This window comes from Malania oleifera, chromosome 4 (assembly GCF_029873635.1).
Source record: "Malania oleifera isolate guangnan ecotype guangnan chromosome 4, ASM2987363v1, whole genome shotgun sequence".
Lineage (NCBI taxonomy): Eukaryota > Viridiplantae > Streptophyta > Magnoliopsida > Santalales > Ximeniaceae > Malania > Malania oleifera.
The window spans coordinates 13,068,401-13,095,350 of NC_080420.1; the positions used below are offsets into that span (position 1 = coordinate 13,068,401).

A 26,950-nucleotide genomic window follows, 5' to 3' on the forward strand; every position below is an offset into this window, starting at 1 on the left:
TAATATTAGCTCTAAATTGCAATCGCTAGTTGATTCTCTGTGAGTTATGCTTGCTAATAATGGTTGTATATTGTTGAAACTTGCATGGATCAATTGCTGCGGAGTGTGTGTATAATGGAGTCATGTATGAAAGGGCATGGATGTAATCAGGATATATTCTTATATGTAAACTAGTATAATTTTTGTTGCATGCAACTTTATTTCATGATTCACGGAGGTGGAATTTGTGGGTATCACCCAGGAAACCTTCACGAGACTAGAACTCATCCACTAGGATCAACCTAGGGGTTTAAAGCCTTATTGCATATGGTAAATGCAACCGTGTTTCCCACGAAAGAGGAGGTAGGCAGGATTTGGTAGTTTTTTTAGATTTTGCTTTACTTGAGGACTAGCAAAGTATAAGTTGGGGGTTGTGATGAGTCCCTAAAATGCATGATTTTAGACCCTCATTTATCTTTGTTTATCCTCATTTTACTATGCATTTGCCCAGAGTTATTATTGTTTAGAGCTATGCAAGGTTTGTTTGTCTTTTCAAGAAAAACAGATTAAAACCATGGAATTAGACATTATGAAAAGCCAAGGAGGATTTGGAGGACTCAAAGGTCAGATCAAATGCTCAGCCAAGCTCTTGAAGCTTCAAATCATCAAGAGATAAGAAGATGATGCGCGACCATGTGGTGTGACTAGAAGCATAAGGGGCAACCAAGTCTTTACTCGCAAACTCCAAGGTTCATATTAGGATCAAAATGCGGCAAGCTTCGACCAAGTCCTCGACCAAGTGACTCTTCAAGGTGACTACGTCGAGATACTGAGCCTAAAAAGAGATCAGAATTACTGAAGGCCTTGACGAAGTGTTCGACCAAGAGACTTTGAGGGGTGGCTATGTCGAGGTCCTAAGATTTCCTAAAGATCGAGCTTTTGCAAGTCTTGATGATCAACTCGACCAGCAAGACCCTGAGGCACGGCGCAGTTGAAGACATTGAAGATTTGAACTCCTAATTTCCCATGAGTCTCGACCAAGGCTATCACAGCCCAAACCCAGTAATGGGACACAGAGGTGAATTAGTAACCTAACATGTCCCTATATCATATAAAACACAAATGATACAATAATGAAAGAGGGTTGGACCCGGTTGGGTTTCTGTATACCCTATACCCATTCAGATTCATGAAATATAGGTAGCAGAAATTGTTCTTTCTATACATACATGGTACCATACCAGAGTCCATACAAACAGAGTCTAAGCTCCATAATACAAAACATAAACCCAGGTGCCAGCCAAAACCTAAAACATTAACCCAATATAGTCCTAGTACTTACACAAGTACTTCCCGCAGTACACCAACCACTACGCTCCCACACAAGGACACTAGTTCCGGTTACTTGAAGGACCTGAAAAACATGTACGTATGATAGGGGTGAAACACCTCTCAGTAAGGAAGATACAAGTTATATCAGTGTGTGACATATGAGTGTTATCATGACATAGAACATACACAATTCAATGCAGTTCTAGTATTTTTCACAAAACAGTTCCAGTATAGTGCTTATCACACACACACACACACACACAATCAAGTAACGCGGTGTCATCACACCCTTCGGCCCAAAGTCGGCCTGCATTACACGGCATCCCCAACACATGGCGTAGGCCCAGGTTCCCATGGCATCATACCGATACAACTGGTGGATCCACACCCTTCGATGATCAACCGGTAAGGCCCACGCCCTCAGATATAAAGCCGGACACTCCTGCCACTGGCAGGTGGTATTTCATACCCTCAAACATAGAGCTGAACACTCTTTCACAACTTGGAACAATTCGGAACCCCGTTCCTATTTCTCATTTTAGAAAATCACAAATCAAGCATGTTCATATAACAATTCAATCCACACTCATTTGGTAATCTCAACAATTATGATTTCCAAATACAGTTTAAAACAAGTCAAAGAATGACTATCTCTATAACACAATATATATAACCATATATCCATGGTTTTTCAATGAAACCAAAGATGCAACCCAATGCCCCCGCTTTCCCAAAACTGTAACGTAAAAAACCCACAATTTTACCTGTTAGATTTCTCCAAATGAGTAGTCAAAACACACATAGAACCGTAAACCACAGTTCTACCAAATCCAATTTAGAAAACAACCGATATAAACAGAATACCTTTACCTTTCTCCAAATATCCAAACCCGAACTCTACGACTCCTAAATCGAGAACCAAGTTCCCAAAACCTATAAATCACAGTACAAAACATACTCACAATTCCATTCCCTACAAAACTACCAAAATGGAAATGAAAACTGAGCCTTACCTTGATTTTGGGTCAAAACCCGAAAACGCTTGAAACGAAGATCCATTCCACAAATCTCGAAGAGAATCCTTCCCTAATCCTCATAGTAACGTCGGATGGTCGATTCTAACAATGTACGACGAAGAAATCCAGAGAGAGAGAGAGAGAGTGGGATTCGAGATCTTAGAGAGAGAGAAAGAGAGAGAGAGAGAGAGGATTTTTGATTACTTAGTTAAAAAGCAATGGAAAAAAAATATTTATAGCCCTTTGACTTGGCTAACCTTGCCGATGAGGTGGCTTCTTCATCGATGAGTCAATGAAGGGCATTCGTCGACGAAGTGGTGGCCTCGTCGACGAGCTTGAGATTTCCTGGTTCCCGAAACCTCTCGACTTCTTGCAGTCGACGAGCCTCTGCATTTCGTTGTTGAGTATTACAAGGGCCTTCGTCAATGAACTCAGGCTTCGTTGATGAAGCCTGCTCAATTTACTATGTTTCCTTTATTCCTATTTATTTATTCCAGATCTCACGGATCGGGTTCTTACAAAGGCACGCACAAGAAAGACATAGGGGCGACTTGGTCAACAGCGATGATCTTCTATGTGAGATACACTGTAGACTTTCTTAAACTATGAAACAAACCTTTTAAACCTTAGAGCCTATAAGTATTTGCGATGAACACGAGCTCTACGTTCCTCTTTGGCCTCTCTTAGGTTAGTGACAAACTTAAGATGTCATTGAGAGTCAAGTTAGATTAGGAGTAGCATATTTTTCAATTCTTGTTTCGGTGTGTGCATGAAGTGTTTGATGACCTTTGACAATCGTTAATGTTCATGTTTTATCTGTGTATGTTGTACGATCACTCTCTTGTACCTTCTGGCATTAGTGACAGAAGTTTTGAATACTAAAGGGATGATCTTTTTATTTGCTTTCTCCTTTACTTCTTTCAATTTACTGCTTTCCATTTACTTGCTATGTTTTTTTATGAAAGATTGTAGACAAGGATAAGCACTACTATGTATCAGTCAGAGGGAAATAGTTGGCTACGGAACCGTAGAGGTGTTCACAAATGATAACTACACTTAAAAATATTGAAATTTAAATTCACAAGTCAATTAATGAAATCAACGTAATTCAATCACTCAACCAAAAATATTAGAGCTTTAGTTGATTTTTCTATAAACTCTTAGTATGCACTTTACTTGATCAAGATTTCAGCAAATTAACCAACGTACTCCCTTTTTGGGTTTCCCCAAATGATTAATCAAAACGTACTTTCTAAATATCAAGTACCTTTGTTTCTTTCTCACTTAAGAATCTGCAACCTGTACATTTAAATCATACCACAATAGCAAGTAAATAATATAAAGTAAAGCAAAGAGAAAGACACAAGATTTTTACGAGGTTCGGCTTCAACATAGCCTAAGTCATCACCTTTGGCAAAACACCAAAGGATTCCATTATATCAGTTCCGTTACCTGGTAGAACAATACCAATTTACAACCACTCCTTCTGTCAGGTTAGAGCCCGCCTCTCCAAACAATAACTCCTTGCTTGGTCCAACGATTCAACAACTCTAAATCGTTTAAAAATGATGATAAAGAAATTTGTGTACAAAAGAGAACTCTCACAATAGAGTAGATTAGTACAATGATCAGCTCACTTATACTCCAAAGTAATTCAAATATAAGAAATTTGAAGCTCAACGCTTAGTATGAATTACCAAATGATTTTTCAAAGAAAATGAAAGATTCTGATTTTTTAAAGCTTTGCTTCAAAAATATAAATCAATATCAGATCAAAAAGTTTAAGCACAAGAAAATTTTAGATACTTTGAGAAATTTAAATATTTGAAAATCACTTGATCTAAAAACCTTTGAAAAATAGCTTGATCTAAAAATCTAGAAGGTTGCTTGATCTTAAACTTTGAAGATTTCTAGATCTGAAACTTTTGAAGATTTTTAGATCTGAAAATTTTGAAGATTTCTGGATCTCAAACTTTTGAGAATTGCTTAATTTCAAAAACCTTTCAATATTGCCTCTATGATCATATTGTTTAAACCTTTGAAACTTTTGACTATTTATAGATGTTTTTAGAAACCATCCATTACTCCCAAAGATTCCTAAAATTCATTTCCAAATATTTTGAAATAAATATGTTTAAAAACATGGTTTAAAAAATCTTCTCTTCTTAAGCCTTTTTATTTATTAAATTAAAAACTTTTTAGAGTATGTATGTTTAAAAAAATATTTTTGATTTTCTATAAGGTTCAAGCCACTTTATATTTGAGTTTAACCTTTGAAGTACTAACACTAAGAACATCCTAAAATATAATTCTTTAATCTTCAATCTTGTTCTTCCATCATCTTTGTTGTTTCAATCTTTTATTTGAGCTTTTCACCAGTATAATTTATTGCTCATGCTCTTTATAATCCATAAGCTTTTCTTTGTGTTCTTCAAGGATTGTTTGTAATCCATAAACTATACTTGTGTTTTTCAAGAATTCTTTGTAATCCATAGGCTTCTTTATGGACTTGGGCTTTGTCACTTTCTTGAAAAAAATTTTACTTGAAACATATTAAACATATTATTGATTTTTTATCATCAAACTAAGAATTGTAAGCCTTATTAGGCCAACACTCCGGTTCCCGACCATGCTACGGACGGTTGGTGCACCCTTGCTACCCTATGTCCTCGATCGCCCCTCTCCTGCTTTGGCCCAATTGGGTTAGTACTTATATTGAAGTTTGAAGGAGCATAGTCTGAGGCATGGCGTCCACCATCTGATTCAGACCCCAACATTGCTTTGTAGGAATAGGGTAACAAAGATTTATTTTATTTTATTTAAATTGCTTTATGGTAGATTGTTAGAATACACCCATTGCAAAATACCATCCTTTATTTCTCTTTTGTACAAGGTTATAGAAAAATAATTTGGAAGTAGCTTAATAACTGCGCTTTAAGTCTCCATGGATCGACACTCGACTTACCCACTTTCTATTAAACTTGGCATTTGTTAGGTAATATAAATTTTATTTTTGATAGTTAAGGATCCAAGCCTTGGCGAGCTTACCACCCATGTTGGGAACTCGCAGCCTAAATCACACCACTTAAACCCAAAGCCTACCCATCTTTTAAATTTAAAGCAACGCATCCCAAACCTTTTTCAAGATCCAAAGCCCACATTTTTCAAACAACCCAAATCACACCATTTAAAACCAAAGCCCACAATCCTTTTAAAAAAAACCAAGTCCAAACCCATTTTCAAAACCCAAAGGCCTATACGTCTTTTAAAACAACCAAGGCCCAAACCCATTTTCAAAACTCAAAGCCCATACGCCTTTTAAAACAATCTAGGCCCAAACCAAAATTTTTAACACTAAAGTCCAAAGCCCACATTTAAAAAAAAAAAAAAAAACTAAACCTAGGCCCAAAATTTTTTTTTTAAAACAAAGTCCAATACCCAAAGCCCATATCTTTTAAAACCAAAACTGGGCCCAAGCTTCAGGCCCGTACCTTCATGAGTTAAAACCAAGCCCAAACCCATTCAAGAAAAACCCCTCAAAAGCCCACAAAACAGGGTGGGGTTTGTCTTGCCTAAGCCAACAAAGGATCATCTCATTAATTTGCAACTCAAAGACCCCCAAATCCAGAGGCCATCACGAACTCTGGAATCAACCACTTAAGCCAATAGATCCAAAACCAAATCACGCACACAAATCCTTAGATCCAAAACCAAAACACATATACACAAATCATCAAGCCCAAAATCAGTCCAGCACTCTAAACACAAGATTACTCACACACAATAGCACGCAAATCACATACATTCATAGGACCCAAAAAGAAAAACATGATCGAAAGGGTATACTTATATTTTGAGTTCGTGTCAACTCCGTAGATGCTCACCATTGTAGGATCCTTAATTAGATCCCTCTTGGATCTCAAGATTGAACCACTAGAAAAGAAACCTAAAGAACCCATGGGTCCTCGTTGAGAAATAAAGGGAGAGAGAGATTGAGGGTTTCGGTTTAGGGTTTCAATCCTTCGTGAAAATAAGAACCAGAGTAGGGAAGGTTATTATTTGACCAGAGAGAGAAAATAGAGGACTCAGTAGAAAGAAATGAAGAGAGTTAGGAGACTCGGAATTAGGGGGTTCAGGATGCTCGCATGTAAAGAGAGAACAAGAGGGAGAGAGGAGAGTATTCAGGAGAAGAAAGAGAGAGAGATAGAGAGAGGAGAGGAATGAAGAAATGGCGAAGAATGAAAAATTTACTTTTTATATGAGTGCTTCCTAGACCTCGTGTCACCACTGATGGGTGATACTTGGTAAGCTTTCATTCGCACACCTCAAGTATGGCGTGGTCGCTCTGAAACCGTCTGATCTGTATTTCTTCAAGATTGCCCAAATCTTGCCACATCACTGGTTAGTGGTCATCAACCCAATCCACTCAGTTGTCAACACATGTCCGAGGTGATGTCACCTCGTGCTCTCCAATGAATGTATATATGTATATATAACCAGGCCATGTGTCCACATTTGGAGCAGACACATGGCCAGGTTCATTGACCCAGACCCCTTCCCCCTGAACTAGTTCACTCGGTTCAGACCAGTTGAACTGGTCCATTTATTTTCCTATTTATTTTTGTTATTATTTTATTTATTTAATTTTAAAATTGAGAAAAATCCAAAAAAAATTATAAAAATTAGAAAAATTTTGAAAAATTAATTTTGAGGTTAGGAAAAATATTTTAAATTATTTTGACTTGAAAAAAATATATGAGAAAAACCTTTAAAAACCTCCTATAAATTTTAGAAAAATGTCAAAAATGTTTTAAAAATTTTTACAAAACTTCGGAAAAATCTAGGAGTATTTTCTTAAAAGATTTTCTCAATTTTTAAAGTGGGTGTGTTCCTATGATTATAAAAAGGGTAATGGCCATTTCACGCCTCACTTGTGTTAGTTTTGAGAGGGGGGGGGGGGGGATCTAACGAGGTCCCTTCTTTTGGGGGCCATTTCACACCCATTTCTTTTATTATATTCTATAAAAAATGTGTATATTTGTTTGTTTATTTAATTGTATATATTTGTCAATTTATTTGTTTTTTTTTTTAAAAGGAGTAAACTAAAAGGTTATTAAAATTCAATTCAGGAATAATTCTTAGTTAATTAGGTACCGTTCATAGAACGGGTGTGTAGGGGGTGCAAGTACCTTCCCCTCACATAACCGAACTCCCGATCGCGATCTTGGCATACGCAGACCAATACTATTTTTAATTGAGTAGTAATTAGATGTTCTAACAGCACTAAGAAAAATAGGTTAATGGTGACTCTAAATTTTCAATTTTTCTAGAAAATAACACTATTTTCATTCCCCTAGCTCTCCCAGGGCACCTCGCTCCCAAGACGTTGCAACAACATATATATTTTCTTCTATGTAAAATCAATCTGCCTATTGTGGAACAAAGCTATCTTTTGAATAATGTATTATCAATCATAAATATATATTCTTTTATTAAAAAAAAGCATAAAAAGTGTCAGTAGTTCATATAATTTTGGGGTATAAACTAACCATAATCATAATTTCATCGATATAAGTAGCTTTTAGATAGACATGGATATTCTATCGGGGACCAATCATTGTAATTGTCATCTCGTTTTTGGAACATGTACTTGACATGGGGCCTTTGACAACAAATGCTAGTTGTTTTAATTGGAGAAGGAATAGCTACTTCATTGCTTAACATGAAAACAATTGTTAACATGGTTGGCCTATCCACATCGTTACCTTGAACACATAAGAGCCCAACTTGGATACATCTTAAAACTTCAAGCTCTTGCCAAGAATTGCCCATTGAACAATCAACTATCTCTAAAACTCTATCTTCACTCCACAAGTCCCACGTTAGAAAAGTTACAACTTTTCCTTTAAAAAAATGTAAAGAAAACTTTTGCAATATAGAATGCTAAAATGTACATCTATGATGGACTCACATGTTTTATTAAATTTGAGAGTGGATCATCATTGTAAGAAGTAAAATTCTTCTTGCCACTAATGATCTCTAATAGTAAAACTCCAAATCTGAAGATGTTTGATTTCATTGAGAAGAGACCATCTAGTGCATATTCTGGTGACATATAATCGCTGCCCATTATGGTAGAATTCAAATTAAAATTCTTTTCAAATATTCATCGTTTTCTTTAATATACGTATTATATTCTAAGTGCAAACTGAAGAGGTTGGTTAAACTTACAATGTCCCAACTACCCTGAAATTAGGATAGCTTCCTAAGAGGGGGGTGAATTGGGATTTTAAAAACTTTCTTTTAATTCCTTTTAAGAATACTTAACTTCTTTTATTGTTTAACCAATTCTTTGACTTGTTTGTTTAATTTGTCAAACACACAATAACTTGGTTTCTTTTATACAATCAATAACACAACTAATTAAACATCCAATCTTCAACCACACTATCCTAACCAATCAAACTCGATTGGAAAGCAAAATAACCAAGTCAAGATTAACATAACTGCATCACTGTTTAGATTGATGAAAGCATTCAAGATTCAGTACTCTTGGAATATAAACACACTCCAATCAATATCAAAATTTAAACAATTTAACTTTCAGTTTTTTTTTTTGGTTTGCAGCCCTGTAGTGAATTTGTGTCAAACCCTGTATTAAGGAATTTGCTTCTTCAATATGATGTTCAATATAAAATTCAATCACTCTTTCCAAATATTTAGAATTCAAATAAACTCTTGTTAAATTTATCGTTGGGTGTTTAACCAAGTAACGTACTCCCGTATGGTTTTTGCAAAGTAAGGTTTAACCAACGTACTCCCTTTCAGTTTCCGCAATCCTGAATCAAAATTGACCCTTAATGACTCACCCGAAAAATGAGCAGCTCAAAAGCTATCCCAAGCATAGGAGTTACGTCGTGTAATATTAAGCCCAAGGGCTATGATGATTTTGGCACTTTATTAAAATATTGGACAATTTTGGACATTTAATTAAAAAATATAAATCGTAAAGCCCGGGTTAAGATGTCCAATTACGCAGTTTTGACGTGTAATCACTTAAGTTTATTTAACTTCCAAATTACGTAGTTTGTATGTTTATTAATTAAACCATCCACGCAATTGTATATGTACTGAAAGTAAAGGGTAAGGGAAAGAGAGAGGAACACAAGATTTTACGAGGTTTGGCTTCAACACAGCCTACGTCCTCACCCCTAGCAAACCACCAAAGGGTTCCACTATCGCAGTTCCTTTACCAGACGGAACAAAACCTTTACACACTCCTTCAGTAGGCTAGAGCTCGCCTCTCCAAACGATGTCCCCTCGTTCAGCCACTCCTTAATTAGGCTAGAGCCCACCTCTCTAAGCAATATCCCCTTGCTTAGCCAACATTTCGAACATCTTAAACTGTCCAAGAACTACAAAAGATACAACCAATAGATGTGTACAAAGAGTGCACACACAAAGAGCTCATTAGTACAATTTACAAACTAGTATATTTCAAAGTGAATAACAATATGGAATTTTAACTTGAAGCTCAAAGAAGTATAGCACCGAATAATTTTTTCAATTATTGAAAGATTTAGAATTTGTAGCACAATTCTGATGAAATAAGATCAGCAAAAACTCAGTTGAGTTCGTGCACAATATGTGATTTTGAGAGCCTTTGAATGATGAGAACAATCGAGTGAGTATTGAGTGCTGATTTTGTTCTTGGTTCTTAGTTCATTCAATGATCTTTGAGGCTTATTTATTGACTTGAAAATGTATGTTACTTGATCCCCAAGTGACTTGGAGTATTCCCCAAGTTTTCCTAACATTTAGATTTAAAAACTAATTTTTAAAATTTTCCTGTCAGAGGTCAAAATTTAAATTTCTGTAGGGTTAGTTGGCTGACCAGGCGACGGGGAGGTTCTTTATATAGGGTCAGCCAACTGGACAGGCGACTGGGTGCTTTTTGTCTCCCAAAAATTAGTTCTATTAACTGGTCAGTCGGCTGACTGAACACAATTCATTCTGGTTAGCCAAATGACCAGACAACTTTACTGTGTTGATGATAGCTTTGACCCCCCTTCTGTATTTTGGTGATAACGTTTTTTATATAGCCCCAAATTTAACTTTCTTGGTTTCAAAAGAAATCTAAGAGAAAATCCTACAACTTTCGTGTTGAACACTTTTTAAAATAATGAGTTTTGGATAGATAAAAATGCTCGTCAATACGGATGTAAAAAAATTAACAGAATTTGGAAAAATCTCATTTTAGTGCTTTTAAAAACAATTTTAACCTTTTTAAGACAATTATGACCTTATAAAAATATTTTCGAAGTATGTTAAAAGGTATTTAGGTCCAAGTAATTAATCCTAAGAGCTTCATGCATCCATATTGAATTTACTTGAAGTACTTATATGAAATATCCTTAAAATTCTAAATCCTTCATTTTTGAAGTCTTCATGCATGTCCATGCTTTGAGTCCATCATTTCTTCAAGCTTTCATATCAAGTTCATCCTTTCATAGTCATCAAGCTTTAATATATCATCCATTCCTTTAAGTATTCTTTAAGCTTCATATGATCATGTTCCTTTGAAATATAAGCTTTAATTGATCCTTGTGAGTACTTGACCTTGCTTTTACATATGTGAGATTTGAAATATCATCCCTCAATCAAATATGTTAAGTACCACTTGTTTGTTAGGATCAAAATAGGATGTTAAGCCTTGTAAGACCAACAATCTCCCCCTTTTTGATGATGACAAACAATGTGTAAAAATAGGAGTGAACCTTAAAAAGACTCCCCCTTTCAATTAGCATCATCTTAACAATATTTGCAAGATCAATATTAACTTCAAAAACTCTTTTTCAATCACGCTCATCACTTCATCAATACTTCATCATTATCAAGTATTTCTCCTCCTTTTGATATTCATGCTCAATTTTTTCTTAAAACATCTCCCCCTTTTGACATCAATCAAAAAGAGAAACAAAATAACAACACATTTTGAGCATATCATACATATCAACCATATGTACACACTCAAGTTATTATTTTTCAATATAACATGTATAGAATGTAGTATCTTTACTAACAACTTTTTCCCCCTTTGATATTATTCAAGATACCAATTGATGATTTTATGATACCAATTTTAAATTTTAAATTTAATTCATGACATCAATTGATTAATAGGGAAATTATCATAATATAAGTAGTAGGTCATAACTCCTCCTGAATTCAATACATTCAGTTTTGTTACCAACTTTGTATTTATCATCGCATGTTTCAAAACATTTAATCATGTCATGTATCAAATATCAACGTCATGCTAATATCATCAATGTCATACCATGCTCATAGACATAATCATACTTGTCATACTCAAAGACAAATTGAATTTTTAGATTGTGATACTAAATGAGCTTTTAAATTTTGATACCAATTAAAATTTTTTTAATGTGATGCCAAAAATACTTTATAGATACCAAAATCATTATCACATCATGCATAGCTTATGGATACCATGCAATATAACTGTTATATCTTTCATCGCTCATAGATATCAATAGTAAAAGTAGTAAGTTTGTCTATATGATTCATCAATAGCATGCATGGTCAAGAATTAATCTCATATCAAAATTCATGCTTATACGCAATAATCTCATGCTCAAAATTTCAATATAGTGAGCCATAAATTATCAATATAAGTCAAGTCATGTAGCATATAGCATATCAGCACATCACATAAACAGGGAGCATATCATATAGGCATGTAAGCATGTAGTATATAGGCTTTCATTCTCGAATATCTTCTTCTTAATTAAGATACTTATGTAATAAGCTTAATTCGATATTTTCTTAATATTTTCTTAAGTTTAAGCCTTGTAAAAAAAAATCATCCTATGATTTTGGACCAACAATGCCATTTTCTTTATGTTTGTATGAAGTTATTATTTCACTTTTGGCACCCATACCTTTTTGGGTCTGGTAGGTTTCACAAGGGATGTTTCTTTTATCTTCCATACTTGTTTTGTTTTAACACCCTTTCTTTTAAAAGGACATTCAAACTTTATATGCCCCTTTTTCTTACATTGATAGCATATGGCGTTAGTGTAGGCATTAAAAGACGTGTTTGCATAGTCTTTGGATCCTTTTGAGAAATATCTCATGTACATATTCTTTTTCCTTTTATTTTCAATTCCATTGAAACCAATGTCTTCTTTGTTCGTTGACATTCTTTGTGAACCAATCATCTTATCAAGAATTTTCTTTTCCTTTAGTGAAGTTATAAATGATCTTATCTTTATCTTTGATTTGACTCTTGAGATCGTTTATCTCCATCTCTTTCTTGTTGTCAATTTTCTTTAATGATTTCTCTAACTCTAGAGATAATTTTCTGATTCTATCCTCTAATTCAGAAATATATATATCTTTCTCATATACCATAGAGGATAGGGATAGAAGGTCTTCTATCATTTGTTTATTCTTGCTTTCTAATTTCTTGATTTTCAACTTGTTTTCTTTTTTAGCAAGAGTTTTAGTTTCTATTTCTCTTATTTTAGCTTCATACTTATTTTCTATTTTCTTAATCTTGGAATCCTTTTCTCTTTAAGCATTTCTAAGGGATTCTAACCCTTTCATTAATCATTCATTCTTATTCTTCAATGAAGCATTTTGTTTATTTACTTTGATAAGTATCTTATGTACTTTGAATAGATCATTTTGTAGTTCATCATAAGATGGCATACCCTCATCATTGGATTCACTAGATGAATTACAACAAGAATTATCCAAGGCTTTGGTTGAAGAGCTTTCCTCATCGTCCTAAGCCATAAAGCAAGTATAAGTGACCTCTTGGTCACTTAATTCACATTTTGAACTACTTGTGCTCATTATGTCCCAAGTAGTGGCTTTCATGGTCTTTTTCTTTTTCTTCTTAGACTCTTTGTTTAGTTGTGGACATTTTGGTTTAATATGTCAAACTTTGTTGCAATTATAACATTTAGGAGTTTTATTCTTTGATTTACTTTTTCTAATTTCTTCTCCTTCTTCATCTGATTCGGAGTCTTGGCTTCTTCTTTTAAATTTGTTTATCCTTCTTAGTATCCTTGCTAGCTTTTTAGATATGAAGGCTTCTTCATCTTCATCCATTTCACTACTTGAGTTTTCTTTTAAGGTTTACAGGCTATTGTTTCTTGGGCTTTGCTTTTACCACTCTTTTCATTCATTGCCATTTCGTATGTGAGTAAAGAACCTATAAGCTCATCTAAGGAAGTGACTTTCAGATTTCTTCCTTCTATTACGACAGTGGCTTTTGGTTCCCATTTAGGTGGCAGCCCTCTAAGAATTTTCATTAAGATCTCATAAGTAGTGTAGGTTTTTCCTAGTGCATTTAGGGAATTGATTATGTGAGTGAACCTAGTAAACATATTAGATATGGATTCATACGGATTCATCCTAAAGGTTTCGTATTCACTTGTAAGCATATTGATCCTATTATCCCTAACATCTATAGTTCCTTCATATGTTACTTCTAGTTTGTCCCATATCTCTTTAGCTAATTTGCAAGCCATTATTCTATCAAATTCATTGGCATTTAAAGTATAATATAGAGTATTCATGGCACTAGAATTTACTTACAGCATCTTATAGTCTAAGTCTGTCATATCAATTTTCTCCTTAGGGACTTGTTTTCTATCAACTATCTTAGTGGGATTTTGATCACCTTCCATGACAACCTCCCAAGCTTTCCAATCCATGGTTTGAAGGTATATTTGCATTCTATTTTTCCAAAATGTATAGTTGTGTCCATAAAAGATTGGTGGCCTAGTTGAAGATTATCCCTCTCCAAAGGGAGCTACGCCTAAGTGTGCCATTAGATCTTTTTATAACTACTTGTTAGGATTTGTTATAACCCCGCTCTGATACCAATTGAAATTAGGATAGCTTCCCAAGAGGGGGGTGAATTGGGATTTTAAAAACTTTCTTTTAATTCCTTTTAAGATTGCTTAACTTCTTTTATTGTTTAACCAATTCTTTGACTTGTTTGTTTAATTTGTCAAACACACAATAACTTGGTTTCTTTTATACAATCAACAACACAACTAATTAAACATCCAATCTTCAACCACACTATCAAAACCAAACAAACACAATTGGAAAGCAAAACAACCATGTCGAGATTAAGATAACTGCATCACCATTTAGAATGATGAAAGCATTCAAGATTTAGTACTCTTGGAATATAAACACACTCCAATCAATATCAAACTTTAAACAATTTAACTTTTAGTTTTTGTTTGGTTTGCAGCCCTGTAGTGAATTTGAATCAAATCCTGTATTAATGAATTTACTTCTTCAATATGATGTTCAATATAAAATCCAATCACTCTTTCCAAATATTTAGAACTCAAATAAACTCTTGATAAATTTATATTTGGGTATTTAACCAAGTAACGTACTCCCGTATGGTTTCCGTAAAGTAAGGTTTAACCAACGTACTCCCTTTCGATTTCTGCAATCTCAAATCAAAATTGAACCTTCAGTTTATTTAACTTCCAAATTACGTAGTTTCTATGTTTATCAATTAAACCCTCCATGCAATTGTATATGTATTGAAAGTAAAGAGTAAGGAAAAGAGAGAGGAACACAAGATTTTACGAGGTTCGGCTTCAACATAGCCTACGTCCTCGCCCTTGGCAAACCACCAAAGGGTTCCACTATCGCAGTTCCTTTATCAGGCGGAACAAAACCTTTACACACTCCTTCAGTAGGCTAGAGCCCGCCTCTCCAAACGATGTCCCCTTGTTCGATCATTCCCTAATTAGGCTAGAGCCCGCCTCTCTAAGCAATATTCCCTTGCTTAAACAACGATCTGAACACCTCAAACCGTCCAAGAACTACAAAAGATACAACCAATAGATGTGTACAAAGAGTGCTCACACAAAGAGCTGATTAGTACAATTTACAAACTAGTATACTTCAAAGTAAATAACAATATGGAATTTTAGCTTGAAGCTCAACGAAGTATATCACCGATTAATTCTTTCAATGATTGAAAGATTTAGAATTTGTAGCACAACTCCGGTAAAAGAAGATCAACAAAAACTCAGTTGAATTCGTGCACATTATGTGAGCTTGAGAGCCTTTGAATGATGAGAACAATTGAGTGGGTATTGAGTGCTGATTTTGTTCTTGGTTCTTAGTTCATTCAATGATCTTTGAGGCTTATTTATAGACTTGAAAAAGTATGTTACTTGATAGTGACTTGGAGTATTCCCCAAGTTTTCATAACATTTAGATTTAAAAACTAATTTTTAAAATTTTCCTGTCAGAGGTCAAAATTTAAATTTCTGTAGGGTTAGTTGGCTGACCAGGTGACAGGGAGGTTCTATATACAGGGTCAGCCAACTAGACAGGTGACTGGGTGCTTTCTGTCTCCCAAAAATTAATTCTATTAACTGGTCAGTCGGCTGACTGAACACAATTCATTCTGGTCAGCCGACTGACCAGACAACTTTACTGTGTTGATGACAGCTTTTACCCCCCTTCTGTATTTTGGTGATAACGTTTTTTATATAGCCCCAAATTTAACTTTCTTGGTTTCAAAAGAAATCTAAGAGAAAATCCTACAACTTTCGTGTTGAACACTTTTTAAAATAATGAGTTTTGGATAGATAAAAATGCTCATCAATACGGATGTAGAAAAATTAACAGAATTTGGAAAAATCCCATTTTAGTGCTTTTCATTCCAAAAAAACAATTTTAACCTTTTCGAGACTACTTATGACCTTATAAAAATATTTTCGAAGTATGTTAAAAGGTATTTAGGTCCAAGTAATTAATCCTAAAAGCTTCATGCATCCATATTGAATTTACTTGAAGTACATACATGAAATTTCCTTAAAATTCTAAATCCTTCATCTCTTGAAGTCTTCATGCATGTCCATGCTTTGAGTCCATCATTTCTTCAAATTTTCATATCAAGTTGATTGTCTCATAGTCGTCAAGCTTTAAGATATCATCCATTCCTTTAAGTATTCTTTAAGCTTCATGTGATCATGTTCCTTTGAGATATAAGCTTCAATTGATCTTTGTGAGTACTTGACCTTGCTTTCACATATGTGAGATCTGAAATATCATCAATCAATCAAATATGTTAAGTTCCACTTGTTTGTTAGCCTCAAAATAGGATGTTAAGCCTTGTAAGGCCAACATACCCTATTTGTATTTTCTTGAGTTTGGTTTCGTCCAAATATTCTTGCCAAGCCAAAGTCTGAAGTTTTGGGGTTCATCTCTCCATCAAGAAGTATATTACTAGCTTTCAAATCCATATGAATAATTCTTAACCTTGAGTCTTGATGAAGGTAAAGAATGCCTCGAGCATTCCCAATGATAATTTCGTAGCGCTTTTTCCAATCCAGTAGTGCCTTCCTAGTATGATTTGCCATGAAATTGAACAATTACATATCAATTGGAGTTTCTTTATAAGAGAGGAACAACAAATGTTAAAGGAGTCATACTGAGAATGAAAGAGTCCAAGCTTTTATTAGGCATATATTCGTAGATTAGCATTGTCTTTTCCCCATCAATGCAACAACCTAAAACTTTTACTAAATTTCTATGTTGAAGTCTGGCAATCAACAAGACTTCATTTCTGAATACTTCAACTCCTTGGCCTGAGCATTTCGAGAGCCTTTTCACCGCTATTTCTTGTCCATTGGATACGTGACCCTACAAAGGCAAGTTAAACTTCCATAAATTCATAAATATTGGCAAAAGCTTAATCTTTTTTTGCTATTTTTTCGATTGATATATCAAGCTTTTACTTAATTACAATAATAGATTCTATTAATGGTTATCTTTATAACCAGAATCTACTTTCTCAAAAATAAAATATATATAAGGGAGACAGATACAACAATATTGTAATCCAAGTGAAAAAAAAAAAGAAGAAAAAAATAAAGCATTTACCTTTTAAACTTCACCAAAACCACTTTCCCCAAGTTTGTCCGAGAAGTTATTTGTTGTAAATTTTGTATCCCTTAAATTAAAAAATGGCAAATCGACATTCCTTTCTCCCACATCATGTCCATCTTCTTTTGGATAGTCCTTGTGTGTTGTGGCCAAATTGAACAATAACATTTTTTTGTGACTTTGATTTCCCCAATGGCCTAGTTAAGAGAAACAAATTCAAAAAGACTTAATATCAATCATCAGTCTAATATAAAATTTTCTTTCTTTCCATTTTTTGATCGAAAGGGGAAGTGTAGATAATCAATTTTTTAACAAGGGATTTACCCAACAGAACAACACCAAAAAAAAAAAGAAAATGAAAGAAAGAAAGAAAGAAAGTTCCCTCCTCAACCTACAAATCAACAAAGTTTAGTTTAACCAACTTTGCAGAACACCACCCCATGCAAGACTAAAAGCAAAAAGAAAAACAAAATAAAACTTCCAAAAGATACCCAAGATAAGAAACATTATTATAATATTTGATGATATTAATATTTCATATCCTCCTTGGGTTGAAAATTTTTATATGTGTGGGTGATCTTCATGATCTCATAGTGTGTGCACCTATATATAAATAATTAATTAATATTAAGCTATACTTTAACTTATTAATGAACATATAATGGTAAATTGACCAAAGTCAAGTGTCTTATTTATTGGTATGTAAGATACAATGACCAAAGTCATGTATCTATAATGATTAATGAAAAATCTCCTAAACAAGATACATTAAAATAATGGAAATGGATTGGCTGAGGACATGAATCTCCATAAGTAATGCATCATTAAAGAATTCATCATATTTAATCAATGTATAATCATCTTAGAAGAGGGGAAAGGTCACATGCATGTATTTATGATTCTTTGATTGATTAAGTCACTTATGGATTTCTATATAAAGGGTTATTGGTCCCTCTCAACATTCAATAATTAAGTTTGGTAGAATCCACATCCATAAACCAAACATAAAAGTGAGCAAGAGGAAAGAAGATCAAGTAGTTCAAGGAAAGAAGATCTAATGGCATCAAAATTGGGTTGTCTCGATGGAAATATGGTAAGATGTATTTGAATTGTTCTCCTTATCTTTACATGATCATGGTTCATAAAATAAGTTAAGGATCTTTTTTTATAGAAATTTTCTAACACTTTGTATGGTTCAATCATAAAAATTAATATAAATTAACTATGCTAGTTATATGTATTAACCAATAAGAAAGTGATTTACAAAAAAAACATTGTAAATAGATACCTCTAATCTTTGGATGCCTCTTGCAGAAGTGAAATATAACCAAAAGAAACCCTACCAAAAGAGTACATCCAGTCACAATCACCAATATCCTCTTAGTACCCTTAATGCTACTGGAACTCTTTCTTTTCGTTGCTATTACAAATAAAAAATGTCAATCAATAACAAATCATAATTTAAAAGTCATCTCATTTTTGTAATAAAAATCAAAAAATTTCTTAAAGCAAATAGTAAGTCCAGCAATACTACCTTACCCAATTCAATTGAGTCGACTCGAATGTACAAATTTTGACTGTCACTTGTATACAATTTGGTGTCAACCAAATCGCCATGCCAAGTGAGGCACCCCTCCCTCCACCCTTGCTATCTGCACTTGTGTACTCTATGCACGAGCAATTCCTCAAGCACTTATCCTTACACGTTTCTGCGTTCAAGTTCATGTTCACACGTGCCACTGACGTGTCAGGCACCTTCACCCATTCAAGCTTCACAAACCCTTCTTCGTTCCCACACATTCCTTTTGCAACCCGGTGAACCATCCCTCAAGTACCAGTCCTTTGGTGACTTGGGCTTGAACCCAGGCAGGCACTTGCACTTTTCATTTAAATTTTGATTCGGGTCACAATAACTGTTCACACCGCACCATCCATAGTTGTCACATCGATCCTTGGGTGCAGACCAAATCTCGACCCATCTCTGATTGGTCTCATGCCACCGTTGGATGTACCCAGATTCATCCAACACCATTCTAAAGAAGATGGAGGCATTTAGGATGCTGGCCATCGCATATATTTTGGCACTGGGAGTCAATGAAGACCAGAAAATGTGAATTAAGTCAAACAGCATAGGTCAAGGGGAAAACTGTGTGGTGTAAAGAAATCCCTTGCATATCTTTCGCATGAGCAGCTCATGCAAAAGTATGCATTGGATTGGCCATTACTAGGCAAGTGTTTTGCAACTTTAAGTTTATTAATATACCCTCAATGAACACGCTTGAAAAAGAGAAGAAGAAGAAGAAGAAGAAGAAGAAAAACACAGATGGATTGAAATATTCATTGATTTTGGTTGAAAGACCAACGAATTGGTAATATAGTAAATAGGTATTTTAACCTCACTTAGAGTAAAAGTAGGCTTGTGGCGACTCTATTGGACTACATTTTGACCCATTTCTTAGCATATATAGTATCTCATTTTCATGTGATTTCAAGATTGCCATTCGGTCGAGACGATTCAGAAATTCAACCCCCTTTTTTCGAGCATTGATCCTTCTGAAAAATTGTCATAAATTGTATTTATTACTTATATATATATAAAAAAAATTTCTTCCATGTGCATCACTCGTGCTTTTACTAGTATTGATAAAATTAACAAAGATTTTTTAATTTAATAATAAAAAGTACATGCGCACACAGAGATAATGAAAACATTAATTAGTACATACTATTCAATTAGGTTGTCTTTGGAGACTTTTAATCACACAAGTTGAGCAATGTTGACTTTTGGGGGGGTCAAATCTCCAAAATTTGAATGTAAATGGGAAGACGACAGCACCAACTCGACAAGCAGGGGTTGTGTTGAGTTGGTGCCTGCAGGCCATGCGTTACGTACTGGCCAGGTGTTGGGAACAAATTCAAATTTTGGTTTGAAAGTATAAATTTCATGTCATGAATTTGAATAAAATGAATTTAATAAAATTTTCTTAAATATAGAATAAATTTTTAAAAATCAGGTAATTTAATTCAAGGTTAAAATTTCATACTTCCAAATGCTACTTAACTTCTGATAGAATTTGTTATCTTTACCTTCCTATAGCATATCGAATATCAATTTAAAATATATTTTTTACCTCACTAGGATTTGTATTATAAGTGTATGTTGAGTATATGCTGGAATGGGATAAAATAAAAGCTATATGAAATGAAAAGTTATTTGATAAATATGTGAAATTACACATGTTAATTCGATTTCATTTTATTTTATTCTTATTTAATAAATTATAAGGTTGATATGTATTCGTTACCGGCAATTGACCATGATTTTCCAGTTTTCCTCTTCTATTTTTTTTGGCAATTTTTGAAATTTGATGAGAAAATGAAACATTTTTTTTTTATTTTTTTACAATTTATTTTTAAATTTGAAGAGAAAATGGTTTGAAAATCCACAGAAAAGGACAAATTAGGAATTATTCAAAAAAATAAACTTGAGAAAATTCCGTTTTTGGAGAAAATGGATTTAAGTCCTCAATTTGTTTACTTTTGAATCGAGTTGGAAACTTTTTGCATAAAAAATAAAAGTGGAAAAGAGGCAACAAAAAAAATCATATAGTTTTGGTAAATTGCCCCCTTCTCCTTCCCTAAGACAAAATATGTTGTCAAATGTACTTTAAAATTGTAAGGATCTTTACTTATATTTACATAAACCCAAATTTAAATTTAAGATCCAAAATTAACACTCCCAAAGGCATTCTTAAGTTTAGGTTGGATACAACTCCGTTGCACAATTATTCGTGCCTTTGAGCTAGCCTAGTTTGACGATTGATTAAATTACTACGTTTTTTCTGTGTATTTGATAAATTAACAAGAGGTTAAAAATGTCATAAAAAGAACTAAAATTTTAATAACCTAATTTACCCCTCCTCTTGGAACAATTCTTTAACTTTCAGCTTGAGACCAAGATAAATAATTCCTAGTTCCCTCCAATGTATTATTGATGGGGTGAGGAAGAAAAATATCTTTTTTATCCATTTAGAGACGCAATATGCAAAAAAAAAAAAAAAATAGATTGCAAAAATGATATCTACACGTAAAACGGGGTAAGGAGAACTTGGCCTAAAAAAGTCAACCCCAAAAAAAGTCAACAATATGGTCAACGGTCAATGCATGGGGTCAACTATCAGTGATGATGTGGCGTGATGACATGGCATACTCACGTGGCAAGCTAACATGAAGGTGGGACCCGATAATGATTGTGCTAAATTATACTAGGTAAATTTCCAGGTAAGTGAGGGATCACAATGGACCGCTTAAGTCCCACTTTCCTAGGTAGAATTTTCCTCAGACATGTAATTAGCACAATAAAACTCTTGGGACCTCCGATCTGGCAGGTAGGCAACCAGCGACTGACGCGTAGACTCTAAAGCATAGGATGCAATGGTTTGTGGTGGGATTCCTTGACAGTGGCAGAAGCGTGATAAGGAAGGAGCAACACCAAGAAAACAAGACTGCTAAGAAAAGGCTAGAGTAGTGGCTTTGATACCATGTTAGAAATACTGAACAAGTATAATTGTATTTCTTATTCATAAGACTATACATGAGTGCCTATTTATATAGGAGGCATGGAGTGTTGTACAAGTGTAGTACAAGTGCAGTACAACTGTGTAGTACAAGTGTGTAGTGCAAGTAAATAAGGAATGTACAAGTTAATAAGGAATACACATGAACACATTCAATCATGCGTGCCCATGGATATATGCCCACAAGTGCATCCCTAACTTGCTTGCATATACTCCTACATTATTTTGTATGTACCTATCATATACGTATCCCTGCATACCTATACTTCACATCCAATACCATAGACATTCACACGCACCACCATACTTGCGCAATGATATATTCACATGAAATTCATACACATATCGTTGATCCATATGCACATGTTATCCTATCTTTATACGTTCATAATGAATAGGATTACATTCAATAGCATGTGCAGAGAGAGAGAGAGAGAGAGAGAGAGAGAGAGAGAGAGAGAGAGAGAGAGATACTTTGGTGGTTGAGGAGAAGCTAGAGAGTGGGAGGGTCTCTTTGGCAACTCTTTACAACTAGTGAGTTAGGTAGAAATTGTTTGTGGAAGATGAGAAAGAGGGAGAGGTAGGGGCTATTGGAATAGTGAGATGATGGAGGAGCATGATTTAGCTCTATCCTTTCCTCCGGTGTCTAAATGTGTCCATTTTCCTAGTGTGTTGAGAGTTTATATAGTCTAGGGGAGTGGGATAAGGACATAGGAAGGTGGGGATTAACCGAAAGGCAATATGGTGGTGGGGTTATACCATAGCCAGAAGCTTTAGGTTTCAAGGGGGTGGTGAAAATACATAGGTGGTGAACAAAATATAGTTCAAAGTTTCTTTAAAATTGACACTCACACAATTTTAACACAACCAAACAAAGTTAGAAAATAAAAAATAAATACATAGCAAATGTTGACCCTATTGGTCATGTCTCGGTTTTGATAATTACAAATACTCTGGTATTTAATGTATGTTAAGTTTGTGTGCTGGTTCATAATAACAAGATCATTTGATGGCACGTGAAGACTTGAAAACTGAAGACCCTGAAGACTCTTTTCATGTTGTAATTCACTTTACTATTATTGGGTCTGTAATAATCATTTCATGGCATGCATGTAGGAACTATAAAGCTCAAAACCTAGAGACCTTAGGGACCGATGCTAGGTTTTTTTCGACGTACTCAAAAAGGCCTTAGAAAATACCCTAGGTCCCAGCACTTGCACGTGAGAAAGTTCTCAATATCACTTATAATATTAGAGGAATTAATTGAAGTGAAATTGGGCTTAATTGTAAAAATTGAGAGAGGTCAGGCGACCAAATCTTAGGTGAACAAATCACCTTGGACACTCGAACTATTGAGAAGTCAACAATTTGACCAGCTCTTGGGCGAGCAAACACAAAATGTTCCTATCTCCCTTGGGCACCCGAACCCTCTGAAAAGGACTTCTCAACTACTCAGGCTGCTGAACATTCACGTTCATTATGGCCTCGGGCAACTGTACTGACCAGTTCAGGCTACCAACCCTTGAACCGAGCACTCGAATCTTACACTATATGGTACTGACTTTAGTTCAACCACTCGGTCCCAAACTCAGGCACCCAAACCACTTTTTTATAAATTTCTCTGATGAGTCTGTTCGGGTGACCAAACTAAAGTTTAGCCACCCGAATCCTCTCGGGTTGATTAATATTTTTACCGAAGTTAAAGGGTTAAACAAGGTTAATTTTGCTAAACTTTTTTTTAACAAATTTAAGAATACCCTATGTGTTCCACAATGGTTTTAATTTTGCCATTCTCTATATATAGGGGCTTATTTGCAAAATTAAAGTGAGATTAGCAATATAATTAGTGAAAAATCCTCTCAATCTCAAAAAGCCTATTTTTGCATATTCCACTCCCAATACTCTCTAAATAATTCATTCCCTTGATACATCTTAGCATTGTGAGAGTTTACAAATTGTGTTAGTGCTTATTAGGTATTGCTAATACTATCATTGTCTTGTTTGAAAATTTGATATTGATTTTGGGTAGTTTAGCATAGTTTATCCCACATATTTTTATTGATAAAATCTTGTGTTGGGATAAACTCATAAGCTTAAGGATCTTTGCATTGTCATTGAAAGATTCCTATAGCTTTATTTTTGTGTGCAAAATATTTTTCAAAACTATATTTCAAACAACTCTTGTGCTAGATTCATTTAAGAAAATATTCTTTTTTGAGTTCGTTTGAATATCATTGCTAGTATCTTTGAAACTAATATGATATAGAAATTTAATATACTTTTATTTCAAAGATTAGCTTGTTAGAACACTCTGCGCATATTTGAGATTATACATCCTTGAGTGTTGATTGCACACATAGAGCACCGAGCTTATAGTTCTTACATCATTGAGGCGCATTGATTATATTGTGCATAGTGGTACATATCTACTTGTATAAGAAGCGTTTATTTGTACGCAAATTTTATATTGATTGTATTCCAGGAGTGGGCTTGAAGAGAGAGATTAGCTCTATTGAATAGTTCCAGATTGGCTTAGACCCTGTTAGGAAAGTTAGGTGTGCCATCCTGGTAAGGCGTGTTGGTTGAGATTAGCCCCATTAATTGATTCGGTTGTAACTGGTGCCGCTCCATCCGTTAAGTAAGAATTAGTGGAATCCTTGTGCCAGTGTAGCCAAGGCGGGGACGTAGGCAGTATTGACCGAACCTTGATAACATATCGTGTGTCTGTTTGCCTTTTCACAATTTATTTACCGCACGTGTATGTTTTATTGTGAATGCTGCGTAGGATTTATTTTCTGCATATTATTTTTATCTGCACATTTGAGATTTCTTAGAAAGAATCTAGGTTGCGAAATAATATTGATTTCTGATTTAACCTAGGAGATTAATTTTTAAATACCCAATTCACCCCCCCCTTGGGAATACACCAAGGCTAACAGCAAATGAGCAAGCATGTGTGTCACGTATACTTCCTTTAGAATACTCAATTGATTGAAAAAGGACATGGGAAATGACGTATATATTTTCTTCTACATAAAATCAATCTACTTATTGTGGATCACAACTATCTTTTGAATAATGTATTATCGATAATAAATATTTTTTAAGAGCATAAGAAAGATTGGAAGTATATATAATTTTGGGGTACAAACTCACCATAATCATAATTTCATCAATATAAATAACTTTCGGGTAGACATGGATGTTCTATCAGTCGGGGACCAATCATTGTAATTGTCATCTCGTTTTTGGAACATGAACTCGATATGGGTCCCATTGGACTTGAGTTTGGGTATTTATTGGTTTGTTTGACAACAAATCCTAGTTGTTTTAGAGAAGGAAGAGCTACTTCATTGCTTAACATGAAAACAATTGTTGACATGGTTGGCTTATCCATAGCATTACCTTGAACAGATAGGAGCCCAACTTGGATAGAACTGAAAACTTCAAGCCCTTGCCACGAATTGCCCATTGAAAAAAATGACTATCTATAAAGCGCTTTCTTCACTTCACAAGTCCCACGTCTGAAAAGTTACAACATTTCTTTAAAGCTAATGTAAAGAAAACTCTAGCAATATGTAATGCTAAAATGTACATCTATGATGCACTCACATGTTTTATTAAATTTGAGAGTGGACCATCATTGTAAGAAGTACGATTCTTCATGCCACTAATGATCTCTAATAGTAAAACTCCAAAGCCGAAGACATCTGATTTCATTAAGAAGAGACCATCTAGTGCATATTCTGGTGACATATAACCGTTGCCCATTATGGTATAATTCAAATTAAAATTCTTTTCAAAGACTCATCTTTTTCTTAAATATACTTAGTTATATTCGAAGTGTAAACTAAATAGTTTGGTCAAACTTACAATGTCCCAACTACCCTATTTGTATTTTCTTGAGTTTGGTTTCGTCCAAATATTCTTGCCAAGCCAAACTCTGAAATTTTGGTTTTCATTTCTCCGTCAAGAAGTATGTTAGTAGCTTTCAAATCCCGATGAATAATTCTTAACCTTAAGTCTTGATGAAGGTAAAGAATGCCTCGAGCAATCCCAATGATAATTTCGTTGTGCTTTTTTCGATCTAGAAGTACCTTCCTAGTATGATCTGTCATGAAATTGATAAATTGCAAATCAATTAGAGTTACTTTATAAGAGAGGAACAACAAATGTTAAAGGAGTCATATCGAAAATGAAGGAGTTCAAGCTTTTATTAGGCATATATTCGTAGATTAGCATTGTCTCTTCCCCATCAATGCAATAACCTAAAACTTTTACCAAATTTCTATGTTAAAGTCTAGCAATCAACAAGACTTCATTTTTGAATTCTTTAACCCCTTGGCCTGAGCATTTCGAGAGCCTTTTACAACTATTTCTTGTCCATTGGATAGGTGACCCTACAAAGGCAAGTTAAACTTCCATAAATGCATAAATATTGGCAAAAAGCTTAATTTTTATAGCTATTTATTTGGATTCATATATCATGTTTTTACTTAATTGCAATGACATATTCTTTGAATGGTAATCTTGATAACCAAAATCCACTTTCTCAACAAAATAGAAGGGTGACAAATACAACAATATTGCAATCCAAATGAAAAAAAAACATTTACCTTGTAAACTTCACCAAAACCACCTTCCCCAAGTTTGTCTGAGAAGTTGTTTGTTACAAATTTTACATCTCTTCAATTAAAAAAAAGACAAATCGACATTCCTTTCTCCCACATCATGTCCATCTTCTTCGGGATAGTCCTTGATACACCCAAAATTATCTAGCCAATAAGAGCAGGTCAACACCTGTCTTGCGCCTTCTCTGGGTCAGACATTCTAACGAGTGATCAGCTCCAACCCAAAAAAGAGGAGAGGAGATTCACGCCAGAGGCTTAAATAGCCGAGTGATATGCGCAAGCACTTTATGACTAGGGAGCGAATTACGCCCCCGCGCAATAAAGACGAACCAACCTATGGTCAACTTGCGCCCCTATAAGAAGGGATCTGGAGAAGAGGCCAAGGTAAGTCATTCAACACTATTCTACTGTTGTATTCAGTCTCTCTAAAAGCGTTCCTCTTACTTAG

General features: G+C 34.5%; 1 protein-coding gene and 1 pseudogene across 1 annotated transcript; both read right to left on the reverse strand.

Moving 5' to 3' along the window:
- Positions 1-7,889: 7,889 nt before the first annotated feature.
- On the reverse strand, positions 7,890-19,118 carry LOC131153689 (G-type lectin S-receptor-like serine/threonine-protein kinase At1g11410). Its single transcript, XM_058106139.1, has 8 exons — positions 18,887-19,118; positions 18,583-18,714; positions 17,301-17,491; positions 16,853-17,051; positions 16,534-16,773; positions 8,559-8,568; positions 8,295-8,449; positions 7,890-8,224 (listed from the first exon to the last, which is right to left on the reverse strand). The coding sequence occupies exons 1-8, from the start codon at positions 19,116-19,118 to the stop codon at positions 7,890-7,892; spliced, it is 1,494 nt and encodes a 497-aa protein (XP_057962122.1).
- A 6,262-nt stretch (positions 19,119-25,380) lies between these two features.
- LOC131153690 (cysteine-rich receptor-like protein kinase 10) lies at positions 25,381-26,700 on the reverse strand (annotated as a pseudogene).
- Positions 26,701-26,950: the final 250 nt, after the last annotated feature.